Source organism: Protopterus annectens, chromosome 4.part0 (assembly GCF_019279795.1).
Source record: "Protopterus annectens isolate FY-2018-M chromosome 4.part0, PAN1.0, whole genome shotgun sequence".
Classification (NCBI taxonomy): domain Eukaryota; kingdom Metazoa; phylum Chordata; order Ceratodontiformes; family Protopteridae; genus Protopterus; species Protopterus annectens.
The window spans coordinates 508496401-508524108 of record NC_056733.1 but is presented as its reverse complement, the minus strand read 5'-3'; the positions used below and the strand labels follow the sequence as shown (position 1 = coordinate 508524108).

The window sequence follows — 27708 nt, the reverse complement described above, 5'->3', positions numbered from 1 at the left end:
TACCTCTACAACCTTTCTCAGAGGCGTCCCTACCAAGGACATCCTAGAAGCTGCTACCTGGAGTTCTGTACATACTTTCACCAAGCATTACCATCTGCCAATTTTCTCTAAATCCAGAGCTGGCTTTCAGTCATGCTGGGCCTTTTAGCCGGTCCTAATTCTATTTAAATTCCTCCTCCCATCCATAGCTTTGGGAATCTACCCAAAAGTGATGACTGCAACAGTGAAACACGAAGAACATAGTACAGTTGTGTTCACTTACCATAAAGGTAGATGTTCGAGTGTATTCACTGTTGCAGTCCTAGTTACCCTCCCTCCAACCCCATTCATTTTTTGGATGTACCTCTACTTTCCTTTGCTGTCTTCAAAAGCTTTTTGGTGTATTTGCTTTTTTGTTGGAGGTATAACTTTGTACCTTTATAGATTTAATTGCTTCCCATTAAGGGGGGCACCTGACATCTGGGGCAAGAAAAACTGATGTAATGGTGTCGGCTGCATGTTTTATACCCCTGACGTCATGGAAGAAGGGACAGCAACGAACGCAGGACCCAAGACTTTGTTAATCGGGTCGACTGAGGGCTACTGCAAGCAGACAACCCAAAAGTGATGACTGCAATAGTGAATACACTCGAACATCTACATTTACGGTAAGTGTACGCAACAGTACTTTCTTTGTGTTTCACTGCTACAGTCATCACACTTGGGTTGTTTCCGAAAGCTGAGGAAGGGTGGAGGCAGTCAAGAAGTGTTAGGGCTGGCTAGCAGGCCCTGTAAGACTACAGTCGCAAATCCAGCTCTGTATTTAGAAAAAATAGGTAAATGGTAATGCTTGGTGAAGGTGTGTACAGAACTCCAGGTTGCAGCTTCCAAGATGTCCCTGGTAGGGACTCCCCTGAGAAATGCTGTAGAGGTTGCGGTAGCCCTAATAGAATGAGTTCTGACCCCTGTGGGGTAGGTTTTCAATAGTGCTTGTAGCAGAAATGGATGCATTACGCTATCCATTTGGAAATGGTTTGCTTTGAAATGGCCTTGCCCTCTGCCCCTGTAGCAAAGCTGACTAGCAGCTGGTCAGATTTTCTGAAAGGCTTTGTCCTGTCAAGGTAGAACCTAAGCTGTCTGTGCATGTCCAAGGAGTGCAGGATACTTTCCCCTTTATTCTGAGGATTAGGGAAAAAGGTTGGCAAATGAATGGATTGGTTTAAAGCCACACTGGATTCCACCTTAGGCATAAATGATGGATTAGTCCTAAGGGAAAACCTGTCAGCATGGAAAATAATGAAGGGTTCCACAGCCATCAGTGCCTGTAACTTAGACACTCTTCTTGCTGAAGTGATGGCTAGAAGCAAGGATGTTTTCCAGTTGAGGAATTTTAACTCTCCTGAAGCAGCAAGTTCAAAAGGGGGATGGGTGAGCTTCTCCGGTACAAAGTTAAGGTCCCAGGCTTGGGTGGGAGCTGTCCTAGGGGGCCTTAAATTGTTAGCTCCTCTCAGGAACTGTTTGATGAGGGGGTGAGAAAAGAGAGGAGGCACAGTATTATAATGAGTTGAGATGGGAGAGGCATGAATCTTAATGGATGAGAAGGATAGGCCTCTGAGGAGCAGCTCTGCTAGGTAATCCAGGATTTGAGGTAAGGTGTGCATAGCTGTGTCCTTTCCTTGAGATTGACTTCAGGAACAATATATTTTCCACTTTTCAGAATAGGATTTCCTACTACTAGGACTTCTGGCTTCAAGGATGACGTCCAACACCTGTTTGCTGAGGGTTGCAGGTGGTGTACTCACGGGATAAGCCAGGCTGCAAGGTTTAGGGTTTGCAGCTGTGGATGCACAATCTGTCCCTCCTGCTGGGACAGCAGGGAGAGGGTCTGATGTTAGTGCCAGGGTGGCACTGCCGTCAGACTGCGGAGGAGTAGATACCAGTGCTGGCGTGGCCAGTCTGGGGCAATAAGGATTGTCCTTGGCTTGACCTGTTTGATGTTGAGTAGTACTTTTTCAGAGGAGGGGCAGAGGAGGAAAGGCATAAATTGAGAGGCTTTTCCATGAAAAGGATAGGGCATCCACTTTCCACGCTCTGCTGTGAGGATTTCTGCTGCAAAATTTGCTCAATTGATTGTTTTGTGGGGAGGCGAAGAGGTCCATCTCTGGTGTCCCCCACCTCTGGATTAGAAGCTTGAAGGAGTTGGTTTCCATTTTCCACTCATGTGGGTCCAGTAGATTTCTGCTTAAATCATCTGCCAGTGAATTTTGTTTGCCTGGCAGGAACTGAGCTTGCAGGTGCACTTGGTTGCTCAAGGCTGTGTTCCACAAGGCCATGGCTAAACTGCTGAGTGGGTAGGAATGAGTTCTCCCCTGCTTGTTTATGTACAACATGATTGTGGTGTTGTCTGTCTTTATCAGGAGCTGTTCTGGAAGGATAAGGTACTTGAAAGCTGTCAGAGTATTCTGTACAGCTAACATCTCTTTTTGATTGATATGCAGGAGGATTTGTCTTGGGCTCCATTTGCCCTGAATGTATTTGCCTGCTATGTGAGCCCCCCCATGCATAGTCTGATGCATCTGTTGTCAGGGTTTGGGTTGCGGAGGGTTGTGGTTGCATGCCTCTGCCCACCACAGGAACTCTGCCCTTAGACAAGGTATGATAGGAATCACTGTTTCCAGGTCCTGAGAATGTTGACACAAGAGACTTTTTAAGTACCATTGTAGTTTCCTCATATGCAGCCTTGCATATGGAATTAACAGAATGCATGAGGCCATGAACCCTAGGGCTTGCAGTATTTTCCTTGCAGAAAGCTGGGTTTTGGTGGCCATTAGCTTGAAGTAGTTTGTCAAACAGACCTGTTTTTCTGGAGTGAGGAATGCCATCTGGGAAGTTGTGTTCAAGCTTGCCCCCAGGAATACGATCTTTTGACTGGGCACCAGTTGTGATTTCTTTTCATTGATGGTCTACCCCGGAGAAGTTAGGAGTCTCTTTACAAATGCCAGGTGCTGAAGTAGCAATTCCTGACTGTCCATCTGAATCAGGCAATCATCCAAATATGGGTAAATTTGAATATTTCTCTGCCTGCAGTATGTAATGGCTGGAACCAGGCACTTTGTGAATAATCTAGGTGCAGTAGTTAAGCCAAAGGGAAGTGCAGAGAACTGATAGTTCATAGAGCCTGCCTTGAAATGTAGATATTTCCTGCAAGACTCTCTTATGGGGTTGTGCAGATGAGCTTCTTTTAAGTCTAGGGTGACTAACCAGGCATCCTTGGCTAACATAGGAAGGAGCTGTTGCAGTGTAAGCATTTTGAATTTTGGGACCACCAGAAAAGTGTTGAGACTAGAAAGGTCCAGGATAGGGTGCCAGGAGCCCTCTTTTCTGGGCATCAGGAACAGTCTGGAGTAAAAACCCTGTCCTCTTTGTACTAATGGAACAGGATGAATAGCTCTGATATTGAGAAGGGAAAGTACTTGTTTTTGAGCCTCTGCCCACTGGTTTGGAGGAAGGTCTGGCAACCCACTTGGGGTTGGCAGTGAGTGGAGTTACAATCTGTATCTCTGGAATACAATGTTTAGAACCCATTGTGCCTGAGTAATGGACATGTGTTATATATTTACTGCATTTTCTGCTGTTTGTGTACTAAAAAACAAAAAAAAATAATCCTTGTTTCCCGCCTTTCCTGACCTAGAATAGTCCCTAATACAGGCTTTGCTGTATTCTGGACTTTTGGATAGGTTCCTGTGTTGTCCATTTTCTTTCTTGGATAAAAGGAGGCTTCTTTGTTCACCAGTGGGAGTGGGGAGCTTAGAGCAGCCTATCTGTCCCTGGAGGAGTGAACCCAGCACAAGAATCTTGTAGTCTATTGGCCGTTTTGGGCCAATTTCTAGCTCTTTCAAGTCCCCCTGTATAAAACCTGCTTTGGCACGGTTTTTGCGCTTGTTCCTACTCAGCAAAGCTCCTCGTGGTCCTGCAGAGTGGTGCTAGCAGCAGAGAGACAAAAAGAGCGACTGCTTACCTGATTAAGTATATTTTTTTCTGCTATTACCTGTGTGACTGTCCATTCTCACTGAAAAGCGAGAATATCTGCTCTTTTGCCTGTTTAAAGCTGTTTTACAGTTATTTTTACCTGCACTTTAAAAGTTTGTCCTGTTTGTTGAATTTACCTGTTGAGGCTACACACTCAAGTGCACTAGCCTGTGTTATATATTTAATGCATTTTCTGCTGTTTGTGTACTAAAAAGCAAAAAAACAAAAAAAAATCCTTGTTTCCCGCCTTTCCTGACCTAGAATAGTCCCTAATACAGGTTTTGCTGTACTCTGGACTTTTGGATAGTTCCTGTGTTGCCCATTTCCTTTCTTGGATAAAAGGAGGCTTCTTTGTTCACCAGTGGGAGTGGGAAGCTTAGAGCAGCCTATCTGTCCCTGGAGGAGTGAACCCAGCAAAAGAATCTTGTAGTCTATTGGCCGTTTTGGGCCAATTTCTAGCTCTTTCAAGTCCCCCTGTATAAAACCCGCTTTAGCTCGGTTTTGTGCGATTTTGCACATAGTGCAGCGCCGCTTAATCAGGTTTAAACCATTCTCGGCTCCACAAAGTCTACTCTTCACTTTTTCCCTTAAAACTGCTCTAGCTCTCAAAATAAACACCCTATTATTAATCTAAAGCCCGGCACTTGCTCATACAAGCAATTCTATAAGTTAGCACTAAAAAATTAAAAGCACTACATCCTCACATACTCCCTTTGAGTACTCTGTTCCCCATTGGCCCTTTTGATTCAATTATAAAGGAGCTCCCTATACTATACTAGCATGTCCAAAGGTCAGTTGTCGGTTTTCTCTCCAGTCCAGCTGGGGAATCTGGGAATCTTGAGGCAATGTTACAACTGTCTCATGTACACAAACAGCCCTCACCTCCTCCCAACAAGTTCTAACATATGTGAGAGATGCAGCCATATAGCCAAACTGGAGGCTGAGCTCTCTCAACTCAGTACTGGCGTAACCAGTCAGGAGGAGAAGGTAACCATACACACCACGATTCCAGTCCCACATAGACCTACCACAACAGCAAACCAAACACATAAACACACAAAACCATACTCGGAGGCTCTAAATAAAAATCTGCCTAAGCAGCAGAGACCTCCAAAGCAGACATCCAAGCAACCGCTACCCCAAAACAGAACACATGCATCACATAGTTCACAAAGCCAGTGTGCCAAACAGTCACAGCCCTTAAGGCTAAACAACACACCTGATACACTTGTAATAGGTGATTCTATTGTCAGACACACTGACGTCCCGCTCACCAGGCTGAACAAGGAGAAGGTCACGGTGAGCTGCCTGTTGGGCGCTAGGATTCGCCACATAACACAAGCACTCAGGTCATTCCAGGGCAAGTACAAATATGACTCAGTCATTGTCCACGTTGGTGTGAATGACCTGAGACGTACCTCCCTGGACTACATGAAAAGAGACATAGAGGAGCTCTCTGAGCATGTAGCCCAGGCCGGTATGACCCTGACCTTGAGTAGCATCTTACCCTCACCAAGAATGATGCCACAATATAAAGACAAGATGATCAACTTCAACAACTGGCTAAAGTTTTGGTGTCATTCAAAGGGGATCCAGTGCCTATCAGCCTGGGATGACATGCTTGAACAGCCACATTGCTTCGTTAGGGACGGCTTGCACCTGTCACCCCCGGGCTTTCGGATATTGGCAAAGGCTCTTGCCACACCCATAGTGCCTTTTTTAGGCAAAAACACATCTCCATAGATAACACAAGGAAAAAGAAACTAAGGGTAATGCTACTCAATGCCAGAAGTCTAAACTTCAAGATGCACGCACTCAAAGCTCTCCTCAGCATGGAAAGCATTGATGTCTTTGCAGTGACAGAAACCTGGTTCAAGGCTCCTGAGAGCACCCCAGCACTACCAGATTATACCTCATACCATGCTTTTCGGCCCCAAAACTTGGACCGAACCACAAAAGGAGGGGGAGTATCCATATTCATCAAAGATACCCACACCTCCAGGTTGGTGACACTGCACGAAGCATCGGAGACCATCCATGTGCAACTAACAGTGGGTAAAACTGCCTTTCAGTTTATAGCCTGCTACAGACCACCCTCCCAAACTCAGGAACCCCACTCGGCTTTCCTGAGAACACTGGAAAATATGAAGGTCTCTCCAAACACCATTATATTGGGAGACTTCAACTATCCAAACATAGACTGGGAGCATTACTCAAGCCCCAATACCCTAGCCCAAAGGTTCCTAGAATTTATAAACTCAAATGCTATGGAACAACTAGTCGCCACTCCCACAAAAGGGGAAAACATACTGGACCTGATCATCACCAACATGGGGACTCTATGCTCCATACCAGAGGTATACCCTTCACTGGTAAGATCGGACCATAAAGTAATCTCACTGGATGTCCACAACCCGACCCCACCCCCAGCCCAGAAAACCACAGTAAAAAAACTTCTCTAAAGCAAACTTCTCACTCCTCAAAACCGAGGTGGAATCCTTCAAACCCCCCGGGCCAGTGGAAACTACGGTCCAAACTGCAGAATCCTTTATAACAGCATTCTTTGGACACCTCCAGGAATAGTTTCATAGTATAGTACTAGGCAATCTGCCCTGGGGCATTTGTAAGCCTAGCCATAGTGATGTGGCTTTTGCCACCCCATGAAATGGTACAAAAAATGTACAGAATAAATTTAGAATACTGTGCCTCTGTCTAGTAGTGACACAATGAAGGTCCCCTTATATAATAGAATTAATTTACTGTGCCCCTGTCTAGCAGTGACACAGATGTGACCCCTGGGGTAAACTTACGATCTCCCATCCACTCATCAAGATTTCTCTTGAAGAGAGTCAGTGAGGGCTCTGCCTATCTGAACTGGGATCTTGTTCCAAAGCATGGGAAGCCTCTGGGTTATGAATCTATCCCTCCAGCATGTCCTATTCATACTTGTGTCGAGGTTTGAGTCTTTAGCTCTCGTGGTCCTGATGGATTTGGATTTTTTGAGGTGGAGCATGTCCATCAGATCCTGATTGGACATGGCCTTGTATGTCAGGCAGAGATCACCTCTGAGCAGGCAGTATGCTACTGAATAGAGCTGAAGTTTCTTTAGTCTGGCAGAATAAGACATATGTTGGAGACCCTTGATCCTCTTGGTGAGGTATTTTTGTGGTCTCTCCAGCTGTTGCAAATGCCGGGTGAGGTACATACCAAATGGGGCATTATACTCAATCATGGGTCTGATGAGGGAGGAATATAGGGCTACAATGACATCCTTGGATCTGGATGTGAATCCCTTCATGATGAGGTGTGCAAGGTAGAATGTTTTTCTAACCACTTTGGCAACGTGGGTGTCAAATGAGAGGTCGCTGTCGACTTGGGTCCCTAGGTCTCTGATTACTTTTTCCGTACTCAGTGGGTTGCTGTCTATGTGATAATTTGTGGGTACTTTGTTTTTCCCAAAGGGGATGACTATACATTTTTTGGCATTTAGTTTAAGGCCGTGACACGGCACCAGTTGTCCGTTCTGTGAGGCCTTTTGTAGGATGTGTGTGTCTGCTGGTGTATCGACTATGGCGCCTAGTTTGCAGTCATCTGCGAACTTTGTCAGCCACAGCCCTCCCATGTTTGCTTTAACATCTGAGAAATAAATGCCGAACAAGAGGGTCCCAGGACAGATCCCTGTGGGACACCACTTGTGACTGGCTTTGAGTCTGACATTGCTCCAGCGATTTTAACTTTATGGGTTCTGTCCTTTAGCCAGTTTGCAACCCATCTAGTGACATAAGGGTTTACTTTTAAGCTGTTGAGCTTATCTATGATGCCTGAGTGGGGTATTGTGTCGAAGGCCTTAGCCAAGTCCAGGTATGCTGTATGGACTGCTTTGCCCTCATCAATGGCTCTAGTGACTGTTTCGAAAAAGTCAACCAGGTTTAAAAGGCAGGATCTGCCCTTTACAAAGCCGAACTGTGTGGGGTCAAGTGTCTGTCCCCTATGTCTCTGTTTATGAGTTCCATAATGATTCTTTCCATAGCTTTGCAGACCAGGCTGGTTAAGCTTATGGGGCGGTAGTTTCCAGGGTCTGTATAGGCACCCCCCTTGTGGAGTGGGACCACTGTTGCTGTACGCCAGTGTTCAGGTACATATCCTGAAGTAAGGCTAAGGTTAAATAGCATTTTTATGTGTGGGTTTAGCTCCTCTTGGAGTTCACGTAACACGCAACCCGGGATACTGTCAGGTCCCATTGATGCTGTGTTTTTTGCTTTGTTTAGGGCGGTTCTCACTTGGACATCTGAGATGACAGGGAGATTACATTCAGCTGGGATAAGTATTTCTTCTTTTGGGGGTGAAGGAGGGAGAAATTTGCACTGAACCTGTCAGCCAGAATGTTGGCAATATCTGTGGGTTCAGTGTATTTTTTGTTGTTTTGAACCAACTCTGAGCATATCTGAGGGTTTCCGCCCAGGTTTCTAACATAGCTGAAGAAGGCTTTGTGGTTATCTTTAGTGTCCTTAGCGATTTTTCTCTCAAAGTTGGCCTTGGATGTTTTTATGAGAGAACGTAGTTTTCTGCTAATGTTGATCAGAGATGTCTTCCCTTCATGGGATTTTGCTCTGACGTGCAGTAGCTTCCTTCTTTTGTTATACAATTTGTTTATGGCTGAGGTCCACCAGACAGGACGCTTACCTTTGGTGGAGAGGGACTTGGATTTGTTTGGGATAGCATGATCCATGCATTCTTGGAGATGTCCATAGAAATCATTTGTGAAGGATTCGGCACTGTGGGATGTGGTATCCACTGGCACAGTGGGCTTAAAGGATACCATCTCAGTCTTAAGAAGAGTGAAGTCTGCTTTTGAGAAGTTTTTCACTGTGGTCTTTTGTGCTGGGGGTGGAGGTGGGATATGTATATCCAGGGTGATTAGTTTGTGGTCAGATCTCACTAGTGAGGGGTATACTTCCGGTGTGGAGCATTTTGTCCCCATGTTTGTGATGATCAGGTCTAGTATATTATCCCCTAGTGGGAGAGGTGACTAGTTGTTCCAGTGCATTTGAATTTATGAATTCCAGGAACCTTTGGGCTAGAGTATTAGGGCTAGAATAATGTACCCAATCTATGTTTGGGTAGTTGAAGTCTCCCAGTATGATGGTATTTTGTGATACATTCATATCCTCCAATGTCTTCAGGAAGGCTGAGTGGGGTTCTTGAGAGTGGGAGGGTGGTCTGTAACATGCTAACAGTTGTATAGCAGTTTTGCCTATGGTTAGTTGCACCTGTATGGTCTCTGATGCTTCATGTGTTGCTACTAACCTGGAGGTGTGGGTGTCCTTGATGAATATGGACACTCCCCCTCCCTTTGTGGTTCAGCCCGGGTTTTGGGGCCGAAAAGCATGATACGAGGTATAGCCTGGTAGCGCTGGAGTGCTCTCAGGAGCCTTGAACCAGGTTTCAGTTACTGCACAGACGTCGATGTTCTCCATGCTGAGGAGTGCATCAAGTGCCTGCATCTTGAGATTTAGACTTCTGGCGTTGAGCAGCATTACCCTTATTTTTTTCCCATTTTTGTTTTCTAAGGAGGTGGGTTTGTCTTTTGAGCCTTGCCTAAAAAAGGCACTATGGGGGTGGCAAGAGCCTTTGCCAATATCCGGAAGCCCAATGGTGACAGGTGTAAGCCATCCCTTGCGAAGCAGCATGGCTTGTCCAACATGTCATCCCAGGCAGACAGACATTGGATCCCCTTAGAATGACACCAGTGCTTGAGCCAATTGTTAAAGCTGATCATCTTGTCTTTGTATTGTGGTATCATTCTTGGTGAGGGCAAGATGCTGCTCAGGGTCAGGGTCATACCAGCCTGGGCTACATAATCGGAGAGCTCCTCTATGTCTCTTTTCATGTAGTCCAGGGAGGTACGTCTCAGGTCATTCACACCAGCATGAACAATGACGGAGTCATATTTGTACTTGCTTTGGAGTGACTTGAGTGCGTATGTTATGTGGCGGATCCTAGCTCCCGATAGACAGCTCACAGTCACCTTCTCCTTGTTCAGCCTGTCAGCGGGACATCAGTGTGTCTGACTATAGAGTCACCTATTACTAGTGTATCAGGCAAGGTGTTTGGCCTTAAGGGCTGTGATTGGTTGACACACTGATTTATTGAAGTATATGTTGCATGTGTTTTGTTTTGAGGTGGTGGATTTTTGGATGTCTGCTTTGGTAGCCTCTATTGTTTTGATAAGTTTTTTATTAGAGCCTCCGAGTATGTCTTTGTGTTTTTATGTGTTTGGTTTGCAGTTGTGGTAGGTCTATGTGGGACTGGGATTGTTGTGTGTGTTGTTGCCATCTCCTCCTGTCTGGTCTTGCCAGCCCTGAGTTGAGAGAGTTCAGCCTCCAGTTTGGCTATATAGTTGCATCTCTCACATGTATTTTTGTTTGTTGGGAGGAGGAGAGGGTTGTCTGTGTACATGAGACAATTGTAGCATTGTCTCAAGATACCCAGATTGACCAGCTGAATTGGAGACGACGCCAGTAATCTACCACTCGACATGCTAGAACAGTATAAGGGAGTGCTGTACCTTTAAGGGAAGTGGATATTCACAGGGGTGGTAAGTAGATGTAGTGCTTTACTTAGTACGAGAGTGCTTACTTAATAGAGAAGTATTGAGAACAAGTGCTAGGCTTATAATATAGTGAGTAGTCTGGTTATACTAAGAGTAGAGCTTCCTTAAGGGAGAATTTGAAGAGCAGACTTGGCGGAGCCAGAAAAAGTTTAACCGGCGCTGCGCTATGCACACAACCGCGCAAAGCCGTGCAAACGCGGATTTTAAACAGGGAACTACAAAAGAGCTAGAAATGGTCCAAAACAACCAATTACTACAGCTTCTTATGCTGAGGTCACTTCCTACAGGGACAGGTAGGCTGCTCAAGGCTCCCCACTCCCACTGGTGAGCAAAGAAACTTCCTTCTATCCAAGTAAGGTAATGGACAACACAGGAACTACACCACAGCCCAGAATACAGCAATGCCTGTAAACTGGTCTAAACTAGTCGAGGAGAGGCGGGAAAACAAGGATTCTTTTTTTGTTTTTTTGGTAGAAACACACAGAAAATGCAGAAACAGTGATAAATTAGTTACACAGGCTAGCACACTTTAGTGGGCAGCCTCCACAGTTAAATTAAACAAACAAACAAACAAACTTTCGATCAAATTCGACTAAAATGTAACTTTAAGTGCAGATTTTAAAATAATGCAGCAAACAGTTAAAAAACAGTTCAAGCTAGTTCAGGGTAAGCTATTCCAAGTGAAAAAAAAAGCAAAGATACTTAAATCCAGAAAGTAGTCGCTTTTCTGAGTTCCCTGCTGCTAGGACCACTCTGCAGAACCACGAGGAGCTTGTCTGAGCAGTATAGCCAGAAAAAACACCCAGAGGCGGATTTTAAACAGTGAACTACAAAAGAGCTAGAAATGGTCCAAAACAACCAATTACTACAGCTTCTTGTGCTGAGGTCACTTCCTACAGGGACAGGAAGGCTGCTTAAGGCTCCCCACTCCCACTGGTGAGCAAAGAAACTTCCTTCTATCCAAGTAAGGTAATGGACAACACAGGAACTACACCACAGCCCAGAATACAGCAATGCCTGTAAACTGGTCTAAACTAGTCGAGGAGAGGCGGGAAAACAAGGATTATTTTTTTGTTTTTTTTGGTAGAAACACACAGAAAATGCAGAAACAGTGATAAATTAGTTACACAGGCTAGCACACTTTAGTGGGCAGCCTCCACAGTTAAATTAAAAAAACAAACAAACTTTCGATCAAATTCGACTAAAATGTAACTTTAAGTGCAAATTTTAAAATAATGCAGCAAACAGTTAAAAAAACAGTTCAAGCTAGTTCAGGGTAAGCTACAGAAGCTATTCCAAGTGAAAAAAAGCAAAGATACTTAAATCCAGAAAGTAGTCGCTTTTCTGAGTTCCCTGCTGCTAGGACCACTCTGCAGAACCACGAGGAGCTTGTCTGAGCAGTATCAATGCATGGATCATGCAATCCCAAATAAAACCAAGACCCAATCACCCAAAGGCAGGCGTCCAGTCTGGTGGACCCCAGCCATAAATAAACTATACAACAGAAGGAGGAAGCTACTACATGATAGAGCAAAATCCCTAAAAGGGAAGGCATCTCTGATCAGTATTAGCAAAAACTATGGTCCCTCTCAAAATCATCTAAGGCCAGCTTCGAGAGAAAAATTGCACAGGACACTAAACATAATCACAAGGCTTTCTTTAGTTATGTTAGGAACCTGGGTGGTAACACCCAGGTATGCTCAGAGTTAGTCCAAAATGACAAAAAATACATTGAACCCACAGACATTGCCAACATCCTGGCTGACAGGTTCAGCGCAAACTTCTCCCCCCTCCCCCCCAAAAGAGCACATATCTATCCCAGCTGAGTGCTGCCCCCCTGACATCTCAGATGCTCAGGTAAGAGCCGCCCTCTCCAAAGCAAAAAACACAGCATCAATGGGACCAGACGGTGTCCCGGACTGCATCCTACATGAACTCCAAGAAGAGCTGAACCCCAACGTAAAGCTACTGTTCAACCTCAGCCTTACTACAGAATATGTACCCAAAGAATGGCGTACAGCAACAGTGGGGCCTCTCCACAAAGGTGGTGCCTCAACGGACCCTGGACACTACCGCCCCATAAGCCTGACTAGCCTGGTCTGCAAAGCTATGGAGAGGATCATCATGGAACTCATAAATAAAGATATTGGGGACCTACAGACACTGGATCCTACCCAATTCGGCTTTGTTAAGGGCAGATCCTGCCTTTTGAACCTGGTCAATTTCTTTGAAACAGTCACCAAGGCCATTGACGAAGGGAAGGTGGGTCCACACAGCCTACCTGGACCTCGCAAAAGCCTTCGATACAATACCCCACTCGGGCATCATAGATAAGCTCTCCAGCTTAAATATAAACCCTTATGTCATAAGATAGGTTGCAAACTGGCTCAAAGACAGTACCCACATGGTCAGAATTGTTGGAGCCATGTCAGACTCCAAACCAGTTACAAGCGGCGTCCCACAAGGCTCAGTCCTGGGACCTCTCTTGTTCAGTATATATTTTTCGGAGGTACAGGCCAACATGGGAGGACTATGGCTGACCAGGTTCGCAGATGACTGCAAACTGGGCACCATAATCGACTCTCCAGCTGACACAAGCATCCTCCAAAAGGGTCTCATTAAGACAGATAAACTGGTGCCAGAGCCATAGCCTCAAGCTAAATGCCAAAAGTTGTATAGTCCTATCCTTTGGCAAAAACAAAGTGTCCACAAATTACCACATAGGAAGTAATTAGGGACCTGGGGACCCAAGTTGACAGCACTCTCTCCTTTGACAACCACGTGGCCAAAGTGGTTAGAAAAACCTTCTATATAGCCCACCTTATCATGAAGGGATTCACATCTAGATCAAGGGAGGACATTGTGCCCCTTTACTCATCCCTCATCAGGCCCATAATTGAATACAATGCCCCATTCGCGATGTACCTTACCCGACATCTGCAGCAACTAGAAAGACCCCAAAAGCACCTCACCAACAGGATCAAGGGGCTCAAACAGATGCCATATCCTGCGTGGTTAAAGAAACTCCAGCTCTATTCAGTTGCATACCGCTTACTTAGAGACGATCTATGCCTGACATATAAAGCCATGTCCAACCCAGAATTAATGGACATACTTCACCTCAGAAAATCCAAATCCCTTCGAGCTACGTGCTCGAGGGACTTGAACCTCAGAACAGAAATAAAGAGGACCTGCTGGAGGGACAGATTCATAACCCAGAGGCTCCCTTCACTCTGCAATAGAATCCCAGTCCACGTTAGGCAGAGTCTCTCACTGACTCTCTTCAAGAGGAATCTTGATTAGTGGATGGGAGATCGTAGGTTTACCCCGGGGATCACTTCTATGTCACTGCTAGACAGAGGCACAGTAAACTAACCTTGAAAAAGGGCATAGTAAAACTCATTTAAATTGGGTGGCGAAAGCCAAACACACTCTGGCTAGGCTTATAAATGCCTTAGGGCAGATAGCCTAGTATGAACCTATGAACTTCCAGTTTTTTGCATGAAGGGCAAGTTTTCAACCTAGGGGTGCAAGTACTTGGTCATGGCTGGGAAGGATGATTGAAAAGTCATTGTGAACTTTTTCCATAGGGGGGTGGCTTACCATTCCCTGTTTTTGAGGTGGGAGCACTCCATTGTTTAGATCTCTGCATACCCTGAGATTGTAGTCTTGGTGGTCTGTTTCCCCTGGGTTTGGACTGAGAAGGCCTGGGAGGGGCTGGAAAGGACCAATTTTTAGAAGGCCAATGCCTACTGAATCTAGGTTGCTGCACCTGTAAGAAATCTTTAACAGTTTGCACAGATTTAGCTTTTTCCTTCATCTTTTTAAGAACAACTTCTGCTTTTGTGCCAAACAAACAATAATGATTTAGTGGAGCATCTATTAATTTTGCTTTGACATGGTCTGGCAAGATTTGTTTCATTAGCCAAGTGTGCCTTCTCAGTACAGACCCAGTGACAGCAACCCTGCAAGATGCTTCTAAGGCATCAAACCTACACTGCAAGGTATGTTTACAGATTTGGTTTGCAGAATGCATTAACTCTTGTAGATCTTTGTTTTCTGCACAATCTGGAAGTAACAACATTTTTTTGTTTAATAAGTTCCACAATATGTTACTGGTAGTTCAACATGTGAAACTGGCAATTCAAAGCCCTGATGGCAAGAGCTGCAGAGGTATATACCTTGTTACCTCACCTGTCTAAAGCTCTAGAATCTCTGTCCGAAGGGATAGGGTTTTTGGCTGTAGTAGCCTTAATGCCTTTAGGTCCCTGGGAAATGGTCTCTGGATCTGCAGTAAGATTCTTAAAGAGAAATTTGTGAGAGTCAGGTACTCTGTAGTACCCGTCACATTTCCTAGGAGCTGGTGGTAAGGTGTCAGGAGTAAGACTGGATTCCATAAAGACATCATTCACAATATCCAGAACAGGGGGTATAGCTAGTGGCCTGTGCTGGGTCAAGTCTAAAAATTCTCTGAGTCTCTTTTTGGACTGAGGATAGTCTTGGCATTCCCAACGGAAGTGCTTTCTTAAGGTATGCAAGGTTTCACCAAAAGAAAAATCTTCTGGACGGGCGGCAGAGGGAATGGAATCCTCTGCATCAGAATCCTCATAGGTAGAGAAGAGTATGTCCTGGTAATCAAAGGGATCTGAGTCATTGGACTCATGGTCTGTAGAATCAGAAGGAAATTCCATTCCTTGTCGTTTAGCGGGGGAAGGTTGGCTTCCCTTAATTAGAGTAATTAGAGTAAGAAGGTCTTCAGCCATTTTAAGCATTTGTTTCTGTGGTATGGGAGCTGGAGCATACGCTTTGGTCGTCGGTTATCTAGGCGTAGTGAGAACTCTGGGCCTGAGAAACTCAGTAGTTTTAGTCAAAAATGAAGTTGTCAGTCTAATACGAACATCGGAAGGTTGGAATACACCCTCAGAAGCCGGTGCCTGCACAGCAGCTCCGGATCCATCCAAGGTAGAGACATCCGCAGGTTCCAAAATTAGGAAGAAGCATCTCGTGTCATACTGGATTCTGAATAGGTCTCAGCAGAGGCCTGAAAATCTGTAGAAGCGGGTACCAGGGGCTGCGAAAGTACCGGCAGACTGGCGACTAGCTTAACAGAAGCGTTGTCAACTGTTTTGGACCTATGCGGTCTGTCTCTGTCTTTATCCTTACTTTTTTTGGAAGATCGGTAGTCGGATGGCTTATCGAAGCCATTTCAGAATACAGAGAATGAGAGCAAAAGAATTTAGTGACAAAGATAGCCAGATGGAACAGTTTGGGAGTTAACCAAGGCACAAAACCGGCAGAGAGGGAAGTTGTGGTCTGGGCCTAAACAGGTGATGCAGTAAGAATGAAAATCTCTGTGAGGTATTTGTTTTCCACAGGCACGACAATTGCTAACTTTTCCTGACATCGGTTAGAGCAAGAAAAAAGGATCCCCAGTGGGGTACTTAGCTTTAGATGATTTCAGGCTTGAATCTCAAAAAAAAAAAAAAAAATTTTCAGGCTGCGGCCAACTGGCACTTGTGAACTGCTTCTGCTTCGGGATCCTACACGGCAAGAAAAGCTGATGTAATGGCGTCGGCTGCCTGACATCATGGAAGAGGCGACAGCATCCAATGCAGAAATCCCAAGACTCTGGTATTCGGGCTGACTGAGGGCTACCTGCAGGCAGATACCCCAAGTGTGATGACTGCAACAGTGAAACAAGAAGAACATCTACATTTATCCACCATCTACCAACCCCATGGGTGCCGAAGAACTGACAGTTCACTGTATTTTGGTACCCATAACAGCAGCAGCAGCAATGATCTATAACGTAAAAGTAATCCAGTAACAAAAAGCAAGTGATGCTAGCAAACGGTTCCTTCAGGAAAAAATCCAAATTGAAAAGCAGGTAAGAGAGGCACCAGACCACGGCTGTACAAGACAAAATAATTTAATAGAAATTAAACCAATCAAGTACCAGGTGAGCACTTTCATGGCCCATGCCACTTAATCAGACAATACAAAACACTACTCTCCAGAATTTATACTTAGCATTTCAATGAATTATGCTACTCATCTTCTCCTTCAATCAAATTTAAAGTCACATGGCATAAAAAGCAAGGGAAACCAGATAATCATGTCTGAGCATTGTCTTATAGAACTCAAATTAAACATCCCTACAAGCACTCATACATTAAAAAATCATATAAATACACATATAAACATTTATATGAACATACCTATCAACCAGATAAAAACAATTCTATCTTGTCTAATCATAAAAACTTCCAACTAATACTTAGGCTGTAATACAGCAGAGTGGGGGAGCCATACTATAAAGAACCTGTATTATTATGTCCATCAAGCACAAACTTGCAGACTGATGAATTGGGGTAGAATGCAGGTCTCTCTATATCCAGTGATATTGGGCATTGTTACTTCTGTACGTCCCTATTCATCAAAATGGGTTTAATGCTAAATATATCAGTCTGTAAAGTTGTGCGTGATGGAGGAACCGTTTGCTAGCATCACTTGCTTTTTGGTTACTGGAAAAGTTTTTTGTTGCGAGTGGTGTCTAGACTTGGCCGAGGGCAATTCATCTGCAATTGAATTAGACTATGTCCCTGAGACCAGAGATGGAAGGAGTCTCAAATAAAGAAATCTTCAGAATCTGCTTGAACTGCATGGCGTGCAACATGAGGAGAACAGTGAGAACGATGTGACTGCAATGAAAAAAGACTTGTTTAAAATAGACAATGATTTACGTAAATTTAAATGGCTTCAATCACAGAGACTTTATTTTGAAGCCTGTCTGAAACTGCACATTATTCCCTGTGGTCTATGGGTGCTAAATATGCTCATGTACGGAACTGTGTATAAAGACTTGTTATTGAAATGGCAGCAGATTAACACAGATACTAGTCGCAGCTACCTGCAACTTTTAACTGATTATTTTAAGCCTGAAGAGGTTAATTTGTCATCTGTCTGTAAGCTGCAAATGGACATGTATGAGAAATATCCAAAATCCATCGTGGATTTAAAACTCAACTCTCATGTATTCTTATATCTATGGATTTGGCTTTCTATCAAATATTTAGATATTGTTAATCTCTGTTATCAATGCTAAAATGTATTATTAATATGTATGACACTGTTTTTCTTACATGTTGACTATATTGTCTCTGTTCTAGTGTACTGGTATTTGGAGCTGTTCTCCCTGGACCTGTGCTGAAAATGGACCTGTATCCAGTCGGACTTTCCCGGTAAACAAATGTAAAATAATAAATAACATTGTAGCTGCCTATGAACAACAACTCATGGGTTATAAAAAGAAAAAGATACACAGGGATTTACAGGATTTCTCTAATGGGCGGGTCTTTGCCTGGCCCGGAGAACATAATAATAATGTGAACATTTACAACACTAACTCTTTTGGTTCACGTGTAGATGATCAGCATTCAGTAATTACGGATAATCCCTCTACAAGTGAATATGTGGAGAATGTTAATGCAGCAGCTGAGAAATAAGCCACGCCCCCTTCTGAATCTCTGGAAAGCAACGTTAATACAGCTAGGGAGGAGATCTTTAACGTACGAGTGGATAAAGGAGCTCATAGTAAACATGGCAGCCAGGATTTATACCTCCAATGGAAAGTAACCGTTTATAGTCTGCTGTATCCACTAGCACAAATTTAACCACACTATACCCCATTCGACGTGCACATTTTTGGGACCGATCTCAAAGCAGGGGTCAGATGAAACGGAAGGCATCTACAAAGGAAGAACAGTCCTTGATAATCAAGATGATGTGGCAGCAGGTCAACAGACGTTAATATGGAATATCTCCCATCAAGTGTTAACGGAAGATGAAACCAATGTATTAAATAAAGGTATGTCTTTTATCACCGGCGAGCAAAATGACTGTGACAGATATTTTAGAACTTAAAACATTCAGACGCAGTCTAATGTTGAAAATACAGTATAGTAATACAGATGGGAATATTGCTCAAAGAATTACCTTTAGAAAACCTAGTAGCTATATTCCAGTGAATGCTGCTGCAATTGAAACATTTGAAAAAAACATGCATAAAAGAGATTTATAATTTGTATGATGAGAATACCTCCAAGAAAAGCTTTAGAAATTTCAATAAAGAGGAGAGCTCAGCTTTAGATTTTTTTATGTCATGACCATTCTATTTCTGTGAGGCAGCGGATAAAGGAGGGCTACTGGTTGTAACGGATTATATTTTTTACAAAGAAGCTATGTTTAATATGTTGAATGACTCTACATTTTATCTGAAAGTTGACTTTCAACAGGTACATAAATGTAGTCTATTGATTTATAATGCATTGTTTGAATGCCTGCAATGCCATGCTGTTAGTTTAGATTTGTTTAAATATTTTATTGTGGAAAATCCGGTCATACCCATTATATAGGGACTCCCCAAGATTCATAAACATCCTGTGTTACCCCACATGAGGACTATTGTAACCCCTCTCTATTTTTGTTGAACAACATCTTAAACCTGTATTAAGGGAAAACATTAACATACTGATTGATACAAAACAATTTTTACAGGATTTATATGCTTACATTAGGACCTCATCACTAGGTAGGAGATGGCTTATGGTTACCATGGCTGTACAATCTCTGTTTACGGTTATCCCCAATAGGAAGGGCATAGTGTTGTTCAGACAGTATTTGGTGGAGGACGGGTTTTAAGATACACAGTTTATTGACCTGCTAATACTGCTGATGGAGTTAATCCTGGAGAAAATCATCTTTGTGTTTTGGGGATATTTTGTACAGACAGATGGATGGCGTGGCCATGGGTACCTTCTTGTGCCAAAGGCTACACCAACAACATCATGGCCATGTGGGAGAAGGAACATCTACTAAATGAAATGCAAGGATCTTTGAAATTATACAGGAGATTTGTGGATGAACTTTATATCCTCTGGGAAGGTGATGAACTTTCCTTTGTACCTTTTTTCTCAACTTTGAAAAATAGTACAAGCTTTCTTAGATTTTCCATGAAAAACTCATATGGCGCTATAGACTTCCTGGATGTTAAAATAATCCAGAAGGATGGAGGAGATTTTGAAACAGAGATCTGTAGAACAGAATGCTATAGAAATAGCTACCTCCATAGACAGAGCATGCATCCTCAGCATATTTTTAAAAATACTGTGAAAGGGCAGGGGCTCAGAACATCGAGATTAACAGCCAACTATGAGAAGTTTGAAGGAGAACCAAGTGATATGAAGGATAGATTTTTACAGAGAGGATATAATGAAGGTGAGAGCCAAAAGGCCCTTACTGATTTATCTGGGATGAGGGGAAAAAGAAGGCAAACCATATTTCTCCGAGGGGATTACTCCATCAACACCAGTGAATAATGCTTGGAAACCAATGAGAATACCAGTAACTTATTCCAGTAATGTCAGGTTACTGCAAGATGTGTATTGTGGGAACTGGAATATACACTGTGCTGATGATCATGTTAGACAATTGGTAGGGGAAAAATAAGAAATCCTTGAAAAGATTATTATGTGGACCCCGAATAATGTTGAGGACTGCAGAAGCTGTAGATATTGATAAATGTGGCACATTCCCGTGTGGTAAATGTAGTTTATGTACATATGTAGATACCAATGGCAAATTTTTACATCCAGACACAAAGAAAGTGTTTAAATTTAAACTATCCAATTTTAACAGCATGAACATTGTTTGCTTAGCTTGCACTTCCTTCTATGTTGGTATGACAACACGGAGATAGAGAGATCGCATGAGGGAGTACTTATATGACATCACAAGAGGGGCAGAAACGAATGCCCTAGCAAGATATGTTGGGGGAGATTGGTGATGCACATATGTTTAAATTCTTGGTGAGAGATAAGGTCTTTATTAATAATAGAGGGGGAGATGTTAAAATTAAAACAGAAACTAAGGAACTGGAGTGGATTATACGATTACGGGCGAATATGGGAAAAGGTTTAAATGATAAATTTAGCATTAAACCCATTTTGATGAATAGGGACTTACAGAAGTAGCAATGCTCAGTTTCACTGGATATAAATAGACCTACATTCTGCCCCAATTCATCAGTCTATAAGTTTGTGCCTGATGGACACACTAATACAGGTTCTTTATAGTATGGCTCCCCACTCTGTTGTATTACAGCCACTTAAGTATTGGTTGGAAGTTTTTATGATTAGACAAGATCGAACTGTTTTTATCTGGCTGATATATATGTTCATATAAGTATTTATATGACTTTTTAATATACGAGTACTTGTAGGAATGTTTAATTCGAGTTCTATAAGGCAATGCTCGGACATGGTTATCTGTTTTCCCTTGCTTTTTATGCCATGTGACTTAAAATTTGATTGAAGGAGAAGATGATTAGCATAATTAATTGAAATGCTAAGTATAAATTCTGTAGAGTAGTGATTTGTATTATCTGATGAAGTGGCTTGGGCCACGAAAGTGCTCACCTGGTATACTTGACTTGTTTCATTTCTATTTTATGTTTTGTACAGCCGTGGTCTGGTGCCTCCTTTATCTGCTTTTCAACTTAAAAGTAAAGTTGATTTGCAATTTTTTCTTGCTTGTTTAAGTATTAAGCAGCCATTTAGCAGCTAGCAAAAGAACTGAAAATTTAGTTTAGCCTTTGGATTTAGCACGGTAAAATGGCTAATATCTTCACTGTAGTTTGCACTTGAGCATATGAGAATGGAGTTGATCAAGAGTTTTTTTTTCTATGCTTATTTGTCTAACTTACCAGGAAATTGTTAGCTAGCAGGTCAGTTTTTTTCTAGATGCCAACAAAACACACTCCATCTGATTGTTAGTGTACAAGCTACCATATGGACAGTGTCAACAGCCAAGTAAGTACTAGTTTCTGCTATGATCGTTCAAACAAATATGAAACATAGGCAACAGTCACAGTCAGCGTAATTCAAAACTATTACACATGGTATAAATACAAAACCATAGGACTTTTTTCAAAAGTTCATCTTAGACTACACAGTACTCCTTTATTACTACTTGCTCATTATTAGTAAATGACTATTATAGTACACAATGACAAAGCATAAGCAGGAAATTAACTCTTGTAAAAGCAAAAATTAACAGTGCTACACACAATCTCTCTAAGGTTAAGTAACACAATTTGGTATTTTTTTTAGAAAACTGAAATGCAATAACAACCCATCATTAATTTTCACAAATGGCATTAAATCTAGTCTGTTGCACTATGGGCTCATAATCATGCTGTTTTCTTATACTATGACCACTGATTTTCTGTAGTTGAAAAACTGGATGGGAGGCTAATAATATAAATCAGTTGTTTGAGATTCCAATACTAGGACACAGCTCAATGTTTGCAATATTTTATTACTACTATTACTATAAGTAGTACTAGTACTTTAATATTATATATTTCTGTGTACCTGAAACACTACAAGAATGCAGCGAATGATGAAAGTGTCACAGTTGACCATTGCTTTCTCCAGAATGTCACAAATGCTGTTAAGATGGTGAGCTTCAACTGAAAGTTGCTTGGCTAAGAAGCTTGTAACTGGCAGACTGCTACTGGCTGCCAAAAGATGAAGCTGGTGGATGCACATGGCTCCAACATGATGCAGCATCTGGCTAATAACTTCACCAGTTGTAACAGTTTCATCTATGAAATAAAAAAGTGACAATTTTTTATTTCAGTAATAGAGTGACAATTTCAGCAACAAAACAGACAGACACACATACCAAAAATAAAAAAGGTAGCGCAAGTAGAAGTCACATTTGAAAAAGTCCAACCACTGCACACACAATTTCTACAGAAAGCAGTTTTTACACCTCTGCTACAAAGTTACATTACTGTAAAATAATACTTAACAGTCAACATACTTGCAAAACAATAACTACACTGCCAACCTTAGCTGAGTAAGTGAAGCTGAGTGCTGATTGGCTTGCCAGGACTGATCAAAGTTAAGTAACCATCAATCTCCTTTCTCATCCCAAGGTGAAGGCAACAGATGACATGGTAAAGAAACTAACCAAATATGACAGTCAAAAATACAGTTATAGCCTGTTAAGATGCAGTGCTCACCACAACATCTGCACTCTAATTGGCTTAGATTTACAGATGCTACATCCATATTTGCAGTGTTCTAAGGTGACTAATAGCCCATAGGCTAAACTAAGGACTTAAAATGCCAAACATTTTCTAGTACTTCAAACACCATTAAAGGATACTGGCATATCAACTAATAAAAGAATGTGACCTATCAGAAGAAAGGTGAGTAATACAGTGACATGTGGTGAATGCAGCATCACCGGGGGGGGGGGGGGAGCATGAATGAGACTATTGGACATGAGAAAAGATAAACTGATCAAACTTTTTTTCTTTAATTCAAAAATTCAAGCACATATGAACCTGCAAAAATAAAACTGTCAACAGACTTTTATGCAAGGTAGAAATAAACAAGTTCACTGGAAAATATCTAGAAATTCAATGTACTACTATTTTTTTTTTGCTCAAATTATCATGTATGACATAGGCAATCTTACATCACGTTGTCAAATGTTTGCCTCTCCTCCACAAAACCACACTGATCCATATCTATCAATGCTGACATCACTTTTGCCATTCTTTTAGCCATTATACACAAACATTTTATAATCATGGTTTAGTATTGAAATGGGCCTGTATGAAGCTAGATCTGATGGATCTTTATCCTCTTTAGGCATTACAGACACCACCGCTTTCTTCCAGGATGCGGGTACTTCTCCTCCTCCTAAAATACTGTTAAACAAAATCTTTCAGATCTTTATCAGTTTTTTTCCCTTCTAGCTTCCAAACTTCCACAGGAATGTCATCTATTCCTGGGGATTTCCCCATAGATAGGTTATATATCACCATGTTTATCTCATCTCTGCTTAAACCTGTTAGTAACTGAGCCTCCTCTACCTCTAATCTTGTCATATTTAATTCTTACATAAACATTTCAATATTTAGCTTTTCTTGATTTCCATATTTCTCCATACAGGCTTTCACAGAATTTCCAAAATATTTCCAGTACCTCTACAGGATGTCTTGATATAGGCTCCCTAAGCTTCCTGACAGCCCTTTCTACTTTCTGTTGCCTAAGCATCGTGCTAAAAGTTTTAGTGCTCTACAGTTATCATCAAAACAGTTGCTTAGTAGCAATCTTTCTAAACTCATGCATATTACTGAGGTAATCCCTTATTTTCTGTTTAGCATTCTGCAGTTGCTTCTCTTGTCAAGATTTGCACTGGACATGATGAGGGTGGACAGGATTAGGAATAAGTATATTAGAGGGTCAGCCCAGGTTGGAAAGTTTGGCGACAAAGCCAGAGAGGCAAGATTACGTTGGTTTGGACACGTGCTGAGGAGGGATGCAGAGCATATTGGGAAAAACATGCTAAGGATGAAGCTGCCAGGTAACAGGAAAACAGGAAGGCCTAAGATAAGGTTTATGGATGTGGTGGGAGAGGACATGCAGGTGGTTGGTGTGACACAGCAAGATGCAGAGGACAGGAAGAAATGGAAACAGATGATTGGCTGTGGAAACCCTAACGGGAGCAGCCGAAAGAAGAAAATTCTGCAGTTGCTCCTCTTCTTGGTCTGTGAGATTCCTCCTATTTTGCAATACTCTAAAAATTTGTGACTCCCTCTAAAATAATTCTTGTTACTTCTTAACTATATCTCCCTTTATTTCACCCTACTTTTCAACTCCACTTTAATTTTATCCCACTCCCTAGTTATACATTCAGATGAAATTTCAATCTTCGCTAACAGCTCTTGAATAATTTTCACTACTCATTCCTTACCTCTCTTTTCAACAGAAAGCTGAGAAAGCACCAGTGTCATTTTTATTTCATTACTCCATGTTTTTATTTTAGTTATTATTGGCACATGATCTGAAATAGTTATTGAGTGTGTATCAAGACCTTCAAATAAATGCACATGTTCCTGTGAAATGTAAATTCTGTCTAGACTAGCCTAGTTTTTGGGCAGCTATCAATGTGCAGCTATCTTGGAAGTCGAAATTCAATGTACTTCTGAAGCAAAATGAGATACTGAAATAAAAATAAAAAAAAAAAAAATGGTCCCCTTACTACACCCTACTGCTCATTCAACTAATTTCTACCATTCATGCAAAAGTATTCCACCAAACTAAAGATGTCAAAAATGGACAAAGAAAAAACTTCTACAATCACATTAGGATTAAGTAGTAGAGATAGCTAAAATATTTGTGCTACATTTGAAATACTCAGTGACCGATTCCACAATGGTGCTTACCGACATTATTATGACACTAAAGAAATTAAATGGGAAGGGGGAAAGTTTCACAATTTCGCCTTTTGACAAACTGTATATACTACGTTATGTCATTTCCCTATTAAACAAATGTTATGGGTACACTGAGTAAATTCTCATGCAACTGAATGATGTGGAACTATTACATTTGAAAAACACCATTTAAATATCTGTGGCTCTGGTTTGTCCCAACACTGAGATTTAATAATTGTAAATATAAACCAAACCCCCCCCCCCCAAACTTGTGCTCCATACATCAATGAAATCCTTCAAAACAGAGGGTTTTTTTGGCAAATTAAGCATGCACCTCCAAAACCTTTTTTTTTCTCTGCGGTCAATCCATCCTTCTTTGAAGCACTGCTTCTCCCTCCATATAATTCAAAACAAAGACCATAGACAATTTCTTGCAATGCTACCCTGAAAACTGCTGCAGCCTTCTGTACCAAACAATGGAATATTTTTGAGGGCTGGACCGACCTTTTCTACCATATATGCATTCCTTATACTTCTTTTTTAAACTCTATTACTAAATTATCACTTAAGATACAGGTGCATACCATACCTCTCAACCTGGAAACATCAAAAATCTGAACAAAGGCCCCATGAAAAACAGGTAAAAATCTGTATGCTGATTAACATAAAATCTGCATACATAATTATGTAGCACCACTCTCTCCGATGGAATTGTGGGATACCAACTTTCAAACACAAACTGAAGAAAAGACAACCAAAATATGGCCCCAGAGACCCAGACCCTGTAGTAAATGGTAACCATTTTCTTTTAAATGTGTAGCAATGATGTTCATTGGGAAGGGAGAAGACGATGAACCTTAGGATTTTGTTTTCGGTAACTTGTAGTATGTGGGTTTTATGGTAAAAATAGGGCATTTAATGGTAGAATATTATAGTTCACTAGGACCTCCAAAAGTCACTCTTCATGGCCTACTGATCAATGGCGTACAATTTGTTCCGCCTGTAGCTGTCTGAGTTTGTCGCCCTTCCCCCCTCTCAAAATTATGGTCGAATGGGGCTTCTCCCCAGGCCTGAGGTGAAGTAAAATACTTTGCACTGTAACTGTCTTGTTCAGCCTACATGTTTCATTAAACTTTCACCCTAACCTCCACTGCTGCATCTCTGGGGTCAGAGGATGATTCTGTTCTTTACTTCTTTCTGATGTCAAACAAGCACATTGGCAAGTATTGTTACAGAAGGACCTCCACAATATTCACAGCCACCTACTTAATTCCCACCACTACCTTCCTCACTAAATCCTCATATCTTACCATTCAGCCATGTAGTTACAGATTCTCAGTCTTAGTCATACCTTAAGTCAATTTAGTTCTGTAGATTTCACATACAGCAAGTAGATGTAGTTTTGAATTAAGTTCATATACAATCCAATCAAAATGTAGATGATCCCGTCTTGTCTAACTAGAGGAAGGCAAAAATGATGAGAAAGTAGCAAAGCCATCCAGTAACTGCAGCACTATAAAAGACCTACGACATTGTTGGAAAGAGCTGTATATGTCAAAACATTTACAGACATTTTAATATCACAGTAAATGTACATATAAAAGACTGCAGATAACTTAGCAGCTTACATTATAATAGTTATGGAGACAAATAATGGGTTAACTGACACCCCACTGAACTGTCAAACCACAGTCATTCAGCCCTCCCTCACCACAATGTGGTGGCCTATAAGCATATACCAAGGACAAGAGATATCAGAAGGGGCTAGAGTACCTGATCCTCAAGCTGTCCTCTGCTTGCATACTACTCCTGTTTGCTCCCAATCTTAGCTCACCAGCTTACCCTTGACTACCTCTGTTACTGAAGCGCAATACTGTCTTCCAAACTCCCGGTTACTCTACACCATGTGGGACTATATTATAAATATACACACACACACACACACACACACACACACATATACGCATGTATATCCATATATATATATATATATATATATATATATATATATATACGCATATATATATATATATATATATATATATATATATATATATATATATATATATATATATATATATATATATATATATATATATATATATATATATATATATATACATATATATAGATATATATATATCCATATATATATATATATATATATATATATACACACACACACACACATATATATATATGGATTTAGTACATATGCTCAAATGCATAAACCAGTGAAGGTGAAATACACGAACAGAAACCACCGAAAACACTAAACAAAAATACATTCCACCGAATCACTAATCACCGAACTTAGTATAGCGCAATTAAGCACTAATTTATTGATTTACAGCAGTCCATTTGATATAAATTACAACAACCCAGGTAAAGCGTTAGAAGTATGCAAACAGACATAGCTGATATGTGTAGGCTACCACGTGGTGTCCTGGGACAAGCTTACAAAACTAAAACTTCACAACGAGGTGCAGAAATACTGATTCTAGATGGATACGTCTACCAATTAGAGAAGAAAACTAAAAGCCGTAAATACTGGAATTGTAAATACAAGATCACCAGCAAATGTACAGGTAGAGCAATTACTATCTCTGTAACCGATGGTGAAGAACTTGTAAAATCTGTTGAACATTGTCACACAGGTAAACCACAAGAAGTGGAAAAATACAGGATTAGAGCGAAGTGTTAAAGCAAAGGGATTCCCTTTCTAGGGATACACCTTGTGTTATAGTGGACGATGCTGTAGCCTCCACTTCCTTAGAGTTTGCACTGTATT

General features: G+C 41.6%; 1 protein-coding gene across 2 annotated transcripts in view; it reads right to left on the bottom strand.

Annotated features, from left to right (window-relative positions):
* The window catches only part of HECTD4 (HECT domain E3 ubiquitin protein ligase 4), a 5422508-nt gene that overhangs the window by 3954568 nt on the left and 1440232 nt on the right, over positions 1–27708 (bottom strand). For both annotated transcript variants that reach the window (XM_044068422.1, XM_044068423.1), the window contains exon 12: positions 22054–22286. In XM_044068422.1, coding sequence (XP_043924357.1) covers positions 22054–22286 — 233 coding nt within the window. The remainder of the gene's footprint in view (positions 1–22053; positions 22287–27708) is intronic.